Genomic DNA, 9,059 nt, shown 5'->3' on the forward strand with positions numbered 1-9,059 from the left:
GAGGATCTCACTCGTAGGTAAATATTCATGGCGCTTCAGCCAGAATTGCGCGTCGAATATTTACGTGTTTTGGTGGAAGAATGACTTTTTTTATGTGTTGTTATTTGTATTTTTTTTTTGTGTTATGGACTTATAAATGGGTAATTTAAATATGTTTCCCTTTGTATGAATCTTTTTTTCCTTAGTTCACTTCTAAGTGATTCATGATTGTCAATATGTTGATCTTTGTACATTTTTATTTTAAGGGCTTCCTGTTTTCATTGTTTATTTCTCGGTCCTATTATGTATTAACAATTGCTGAAAAAAAACTGACATTTTCTTCCTTTAGGATGGATCCGCAACAGGAACGTCGTAAAAGAATGACATGGGTTGCAGCTATTGCAATATTATTGTTGGAGTATTACCGAGCCAACAGTGTTCGTATACCCCGTATTACGTCCAACTTTGTTGGGGATAAATGGGTCGGTGAGATGCTTTCTGGACACCTAATAAAGTTTAGCAACATATTTTGAATGAGCATACCAATTTTTATGGATCTCCTGCACGAGTTATCTTTGAATCACGACCTTTAAGGTTCTTCTAGAACGATAAGAAGGGAGGTGTTGGCTATAACAGACATTCTGTCACATAACGTATCAATTAAAGGTGCTATGGAGAGATTTCAGCATTCATCAGAAACAATAAGCCTTCTCCGAAGACATACAGACACTTGTTAGCTTGGCAACTCAAATCATTAAGCTAAAGGATATCTCATTTGCCAGTACTCCAAGATAAAGTGCCAATGATTCTCGTTACATGCCTTATTTTAAGATAAATATTAGCTTCTTCATGTTACCACCAGAATATAAATATTTTCTAACGTTGAGAAATAGAATTGCATATGTGCAATTGACAGTACTCACGTCGATGGTCGAGTACCCAGCCAGGATAAGGTGACGTCCATTGGTCGTAGTGATTCAACTACTCAAAATGTCATGGTGGTATGTGACTTCAACATGTGTTTCACTTTTGTTATGGCGGGCTGGGAAGGGAGCGCACATGACAGTCAGAATTTTCCCATGCAAATAGGAATAGATCACAATGTTTTCCTCACCTGCCTTCAAGTATGATTTGATTTGTAAACTTAGTAGTTATATCTTTTTATTTGTCATTAACAGTGTCTTCCATAACTGGGAAATACTATTTGGTTGATGCTGGATATCCTATACAAAGGAGCTACCTGAAGTCATATTCAGACACTAGATACCATATTCCTGATTTTGAGCGAGCAATTGGCACCATCTGGGGTATAAAAGAAATGTTTAACAAACGTCACTCCTCTTTACGCGGGGTAATTGAAAGAACGTTTGAGGTTTGAAAGAAGAAATGTGTCATCTTACATGATATGCCGTCACATCTATTTTAAAAGCAGGTGCATATTATGGTGGCAACAATGACACTTCATAACTTCATCCGACGACATCCTTCACGTTCAAATATAGACTTTAGTATGGTTGATAATGACGAACTGAATGTCTTTGAAGAACCATCAGAATTTGTGGTTGAGCCTTATAGACTTTAGTACATGAGGATGAGATTGGCTCTAAGGATTTTGGGGTTCATGATGCTGAGGGTGTGGCTGATATAACTGTTTTGAGGGAGTCTATCGCAGATGCTATCTATAACAGCTGATCCACCAAGTTTTATTTATTTCGTACACTATATGTTTATTTTCATCTTCATTTCTTTTTGTTTTTTAAAGGATCTGACAATTGTTTTTTTTTTATTTGGGCTGCTATAGCAACATGACTTTAAGGATTTAGGGACAAACAGAGTTGTTTTGTGCTACTGCGGACTAATTGCTCTGTTACTCACATCACTTCAGCTTCATAGCAGTGGAAGACAGTTCTACGATTGCCGAAGGGGTGTTTCAGCTCGTTGCAGTTTCTTCCAATGGGTCGATGGTCCAACATGTTACACTGTCATCAGTGATCGGGGTACAATGATTTCTCAGGTTGACAATGCAGGTTAGGACAGGCGTACTCTGAGTTTGAAATTGAATATTTTAATATTTCTCATTGTAGTTGTAATTGTATTTATTTTTTTTATTTCTTCTAATAATTACGAGAGTATGAGAACTGTATGTCATCTTTTTGAACTGATCTGTGATGATTTCATGCTTCTGTATTATATGTTTCTGTTCTCATTTTAGTTATGTTGCAAACAGTTTCACCAAACAGGGGCATGAATTTCATTTATACAACAACAACTATCAATAAGTTATTCTGAATAAGCTGCCCCAAATGATAAACCATCTTATTCTTATAATCTGTAGATTATCAGATTATCAGAATAACTTGTTTATCACTAGATTATAAATAATCAATAGCTGCCTCAAACAGACCCTTAGTTCCTTCACTATTTTTCTATAAGAGCCATTAAGAGAAATCCTAAGGCTAGATCTTAAACTCCAAAGAGAAGATAAATAATATAGACCTCATGCAAAAATAAGGTTAACATCGCCTACCAAGGCCACACTAGGCTAGTTAGCCAAACAAGAGAGCAACCAAGCTCCGTGCCCACATATTTTAATTACCTAGATTAACTTATATACACCAACTAAAGTAGGAAATAAAAGTAACTTTACATATTGTATCTATTTTTTCTATAAATAGGGGATCTTTATATGAATAAAGGGTAATACACTTTTCATAAATTATTGTTCATTATTGTGCATTCCTCTATTATCTCTCTCTACTATATTACACTATAGTTTTTAGGTTTGATTTATTGATTGGTTTGGATTCAATATTTAGTATTTATTTTTGTAAATTATATTTGAGAATATAATTAAGTTTCTGACTTCAAAAATAGCTTAAAAAAATGCTGAATAAAAATTATTGAGAAAAAAATATAAGCAATATAAAAATAAAAAAAAACCTTAAAAACTATATAAGAATATAATTAAGGGCCCATTTTGGGGCAGCTTAAAACAGCGGGCGGCTTTTTAAAAATGCAGCCCTAATATTTGTTTTCCAAGTTTCAGTTGCGTTCTCAAATCACCGTTTTCTATTTTGTGCATAACGCCGCCCGCGAGATCATCCCCGCAGTCAAGCGTTTCCTTGTGGCGTTTAGTCTTAAATTACTCTGCTCCCCTCGAATCGCCACCAAATTCGACATTACTTCTTCCTTCGTTTGCGATCGAGCTAGCAGAGCAGCTCCATGCTTCTTCAGCACACTTTCTCTTCCAGTTAAGAGCTCGCAGAGCCTGCTCTAACGCTTCAATTTTTCCTCTTCTGCAATGCTTATTCGACACTGCATCAACATCTCTTCTTCAGCCTTTTTGTATTCTATTTTCTAGGTTTTGTGCTTGGGCTGTTAAAGCTGCTTCACCCTTGAAGGATTGAATTGAGTTCTCTGTGACAGAAGGGCTTAAGAGGTATCGCAGTTGGTGGCTTTGTGTGCTCAGATTTTGTTTATTAGTCTTTTCTTCTTTGTTCTTGTGTTACAAAATGGCTTCTTCTATAGGAAAATGTGCGGTTTTTTAGTCTGTTGGGGGAAATTGAGAAAGAGAGTTGTTCATGGGTGAGGAGGGCAAAGTTTGCAACAACCACTTACATCCATTCCAGATCAAAAATGTGCGGTTTTTTAGTCTGTTGGGGGAAATGGAGAAAGAGAGCTGTTCATGGGTGAGGAGGGAAAAGTTTGCAACAACCACTTACATCCATTCCAGATCTTTTAAATTTCCATCCATCATATGGATGAACAATCTTACATAATTCTGATATGAAGAAAGAAATTATGAACTCTGAATCAGTGCCAATGGAGTCTATTTCCGGCTTCACAAATGCTGCTTTTTTGCTTGGTGGTTCTGCAAGAAAAACAAATGGGAAATCAAGGAAAAAGATGGAGGATTTATGTCTTGTTTCTTCAGATTCAGTTTCTGCCAAATCCTCGCTGCAACATGATGGCAGTGAGTCTTCTTCATCATAGATAAAGGAGTCAAATTTACAACCCATTGAGTTCTCCTTCCATCCCAATTGAACCGGAACATCATAAACAATGAAATTGTATTCTTATTCAGTCTGGCTTGCTTATCGTAAGAAGAAATTGGATCAAATGAAACGAAAATCCAAACCGAAGCAGAGATGTGTATCCCCACTACCAACTACCACTCTTTTTAATGTCTTTAAAGCGGCTAAATCCAATTCAAAGAGGTTATCCACACGACCCCCTTATAGAAATAAACCACACAAGAAGATCTTAGAAAAGAACAACTCTTGCAATGAATTGAATCCTCTCCAAAAATTTTGTTTTGTGAAGGGCATTACCTAGTTAAGGACGAAGAAGGTGACGAGGTGTTTATATAATGGGGCAGTTAAGGTGATAGCAATACAGGCCACAGATAACTGGATTGTAAATCTTTTCGAGCTGTACTTCGGAGCTCGATTTGCCAGTGGAGCTAATCGTAGACTATATCATGGCATGTATAAGAATCAACCCGTTGTTGTTAAGATTATTTGATTGCCTGACGATGATGAAAGTGGATTGATGGTGGCGCTCTTGGAAAAGCAAATCACGAGAGAGGCGACCTTTCTATCTCATCTTTGCCACCCCAATGTGATTAAGGTTGAATGGGATCTATGTTCATTACATCTTTTCCTTCTTCAATATGCATGAAATGAACACCTTTGAAACAATTCTTCTAGTACTTAGCTATGATTAATGTTACTCTCTGATGGCTTTGATGATCTGTTTAAAGCTGAGTCATATTAAAATTAAGGAAGATTGGCATGCATACCACTCAATTCCTATGTATTCACATATATATCTGTCAACTAAACTTTAATTTTTACATATATGTCAACTTAGCTATTCCTGAAAGAAGTAATTCACTTTTCAAAAGTTAAAATAGTGATAGTTTGTATGTGACATGAAAGATTTGGGTGGTATGAAGATAAATATTTGAAGTTCAAACAACTTTTGTTGTTGTTAATAAGACATTCTACAAGTAAAGTTAGCATGTTTATTGTTTGTTGTTTGGCCTATTGTTGAGATTGAGATATGAACTTTTACTGAGATTAAAATGGTGCAAAATGTTGAAAGGGTTGATGTTTTTTTTTTTCAGAATTTGAGGCAGGTTATTTCGGCTGGCAGTCCGGTGGTTCTATGAAAGTTGAGTGGTGTTGGTCAACGCTTCCGAGAGTAGGCCCGAGTTTGCGCAGATTGTGGTTTTATAATAGTTTGAAGCTGATATAGCTAATGGTTGAACAACTCAAATCTTTTTTATTTTCATGTCTTGACGTTTGAACTTTAATTTTAAAAAATTGTCACATTTCATATAAATTAATGTTATGTTGCATCTCCAAGATATTGCAGTTTTGTTGAAAACATTATAACTTTTGTGTGCTGATTTTTCATTTAACTAAGAAAATCTGTAAATCAGTTGTTTACAAAACGCACAAACCAAACAACTAAACACCTTTTCAAGAATAGGGGCAAATTAGTCATTTATCCAGAATCAGCTGTTTACTAATGCACAAACTAAACAATCAGTCAGCTTATCCAGAAGTTGATCATCAACAGATTATGGGTCTGTTTGGGGCAGCTGCAGGTTATCCAGTTTCTGCTGATAAGTAGCTTATCTTGATAATTTGCTAATGAGCATCTCATCCGTATAAGATGACTGGCTGTTTGGTTTGTGCATTTGGAAAACAACTGATGTTTGAGAATAAATGACCATTCTGCCCTTGAACTGAATAAGTGTGAATAAATGACCATTCTGCCCTTGAACTGAATAAGTTGTTTGGTTTTTGCGGTTTGGGAACAGTTGATCTGCAACTGTTGGTGGAAAAATGATCATTTTAGCCACGTGTAGTAAAGCTGTTTGCAACAATAATATAATGAGAACACATTTAATATACAAAAATCTAAAAAAACACTACATAACAATTCAAAGGACAAACAAAAGATACACTCCTCGCTTAAGGGAGACTATCTAGAAACCCCAAATCTAAGCTTGCATATGTAAACATATGTATGAAAATGTGCATAAGAATTGGATATATGGAATTGTGTAGCACACAATTATCTAGCATTTAAAAGCTTGCATATGTAAACATATGCATGAAAATGTGCATAAGAGTTGGATGTATGGAATTGTGTGGTAAGTGCGTAAAAAACTGAAATTTAGGCGACCTATATGTAAGAAAAAATATGTTTAACGAGAAGAGCTAAAATACTGATCCATCATCAAAGCAGAGGACGGAGCGCCTGGATTTGGTGGAGGAGAGCGACTGAGGATGTGTAGGAGGGGGCCGCGGGCTTCGACTGGATTTCAGCGACAGAGAGCGACGAAGGGCCGGAGATTCGGCGAGGGAGAGCGACAATGGGCCACGGGCTTCAACTGGCTTTTGACAACGGAGAGCGACGAAGGGCCACGGGCTTCAGAAAGATGGCAAGATAGGTTTCGTGAGCGAGAGGGGTAGAGGCGTAAAAGAAGTGAAATAAGCTCCTGGCAAACGCGAATCGCGAGTATAGCCTTGCGATTCGCGTGTAAGAGCTATAAAACATGAGAAAAAAATGGTAGGCAACATTTTTGAAAACGCCACCGTACTTGTAAGCTGCCCGAAAAAGGCCCTTACCCGCAGACCACATGTCGAAAACGCCGCCGCACTTGCAAGCTGCTACAAATAGGCCCTTACCCCGAGACCACATGGATTATCATTATCGAAAAAACGTGGGCCCGAAAAAATATTACATCAGTACTACGCATCTAAAAATAACGTGCGTAGCCAATCAAATCACGCCACGACATCTCGCGCGACAGAGCAAAAAAACGGCGCTGTAACACGGGGAATATTTCCCCCTGTGTTATTCATGTGTTATTGCATGTTATTCATGTGTTATTGCGTGTTATTCATGTGTTATTGAGGTGTTATTGTGTTATTATAACACCAAGAATATTCTCAGGACACAATAACACATGAATAACACACAATAACACATGAATAACATGGAGGGAATATTTCCCATATTACTACACCATTTTTTTTCTATGTCGCACGAGGTATCGTGACTTGATTTCATTGGCTACGCAATTGCTATTTTTTATTCTTGTGTTATTGTGTGTTATTCATGTGTTATTGTGTTATTATAATACCAGGAATATTATCAGGACATAATAACACATGAATAACACATATTACTGTGCACAGAAAATATTTCTCATATTACTGTACCATTTTTTTTCTATGTCGCACGAGATATCGTGACTTGATTTCATTGACTAAGCCATTGCTATTTTTTACTTACGCCGAGACCACATGGATTATCATTGTCGAAAATCAGGACATAATAACACATGAATAACACATATTACTGTGCACACGAGATATCTTACGCCGAGACCACATGGATTATCATTGTCGAAAAAACCCGGGCCTTCTGCTATCAAAGCTTCGGTGGCGGAGCAGTTTACAGCATACCTCGGAGCTCTTTAGAGGCGGAAAAGAGAAACTTGTGCTTAGTTTAGAGAAGAACCATGGCTCGCTTAGATCTCCTTCCTCTGAACTTCTGATCCCTCAAAGATCCCTACGCGGAGCAGCCGCCTCTCGGTCAGTCCAATTCCATCCATCAACCCTCCCCCTTCGGATGTCCGCCTTATAATAAATTCAACTTTCTTGATCTTTGCATGCCGTGGAACAGGTCGTGGGTCGATTGGCTGCGCAGCAGCGGTGGGAGAAAAAGAGACGGGAGATCGTGCAAAGATCTCTGCAATGGCTGGCGCCGCGGCTGGTGGTTTTGTTACCCGCTCCTTGGAGTCCATGCTCAAGGAGTGCTCCGGGAAGAAGTACGCCGACCTGCAGAAGGTCATCAAAACATGTCTAGGTCGGTACATTCGAATAAATTATTTTTTGTCGACTCTCGAACTCCAGATCGCAGTTACTTTGGTTATGATGGTTAGTAATTAACGCTCGAAATAGATCGCTATAATCATAATTTAGCTACAGGATGAATAGAAATTTGATAAATATTTTAGATCGGGAAAGAATGAGTTGCGCAGGGCGGTGTTATTTGATATTGTGATGCGTGAAAGGGGAGCTCATAATAAAGCGAATGAAAGTAATCACTGGTTAATTTGTTCAATAACTTGCCGCAAATCTGCATACATAAGATGCAAGGCATTAATATTTCTTTGACAATTACAGATACTTATAATGGTATATTATATTCTGTAGTAGGGCTGAAGTACATAAATGATTAATGGTTTGAATTTGTTCTTATTAGTCAAAGAAGTCCTTCAACTTGAATTACACGCCACTTGTTCAGATATGTTATGTATATACGAAATACTGATTAATATACAGAAAGAACAATGTACTAAGGATAGCACAACCACTCAATTTGTTTATCATGGCTAGGAGTTTCAATGTTGTGATTGGCATGAACTGTTGTATTCTTGTTTAAATTTCTTATGAAAATTTGCTTTTTTCTAATCATCTTGTGAAGCTATAAGTGTGGACAATGAAAGAAAGTGGAAGATAAGGAATAAAAAGGGATGATAATTTATGAAATTGAAGATGGGTTACCTGCCAACATTTTCTTGGGTTTGACCTATATGATACTTAAATTTTTTAATGTAAAGTAATTAATCTATGATAGTGTGGAGAGAAAGCCCTATGGCACGGGACATAATCCTTATGAATTTAATATTTTTAATATTTCATGAATTTAATATTTGATCAAAAGTTAAGTTTTACAACAACAACAACAACAACAACAAAGCCTTAATCCCACTACGTGGGGTCGGCTACATGAATCCTTTTTCTCCATTGCGTCCTATTTAGTGTCATATTTGCATTTAGTTCTAGTAAATTAAGATCATTTTTAATACAATAAGCCCAAGTCTTCCTAGGTCTACCTTTGCCTTTCTTAACACAAGTCAAATTTAAAACATCTACTCTTCTAATCGGATCATCTAATGGTCGACGTTTAATATGACCAAACCATCTAAGGCGACTTTCTCTAATTTTGTCTGTCACAGGAGCTACACCAACCCTATCACGAATATATTCATT

The 9,059-nt window shown here is 37.1% G+C and overlaps 1 protein-coding gene across 2 annotated transcripts in view; it reads left to right on the forward strand.

Moving 5' to 3' along the window:
* The first annotated feature begins 7,691 nt into the window (after positions 1–7,691).
* LOC110037498 (brefeldin A-inhibited guanine nucleotide-exchange protein 5) overlaps positions 7,692–9,059 on the forward strand; it is a 61,384-nt gene continuing 60,016 nt past the window's right edge. For both annotated transcript variants that reach the window (XM_020742154.1, XM_020742155.1), the window contains exon 1: positions 7,692–7,869. In XM_020742154.1, coding sequence (XP_020597813.1) covers positions 7,758–7,869 — 112 coding nt within the window. In that variant the 5' untranslated portion in view covers positions 7,692–7,757. The remainder of the gene's footprint in view (positions 7,870–9,059) is intronic.

Source organism: Phalaenopsis equestris, unplaced genomic scaffold (genome assembly GCF_001263595.1).
Source record: "Phalaenopsis equestris unplaced genomic scaffold, ASM126359v1 Scaffold220379, whole genome shotgun sequence".
Lineage (NCBI taxonomy): Eukaryota > Viridiplantae > Streptophyta > Magnoliopsida > Asparagales > Orchidaceae > Phalaenopsis > Phalaenopsis equestris.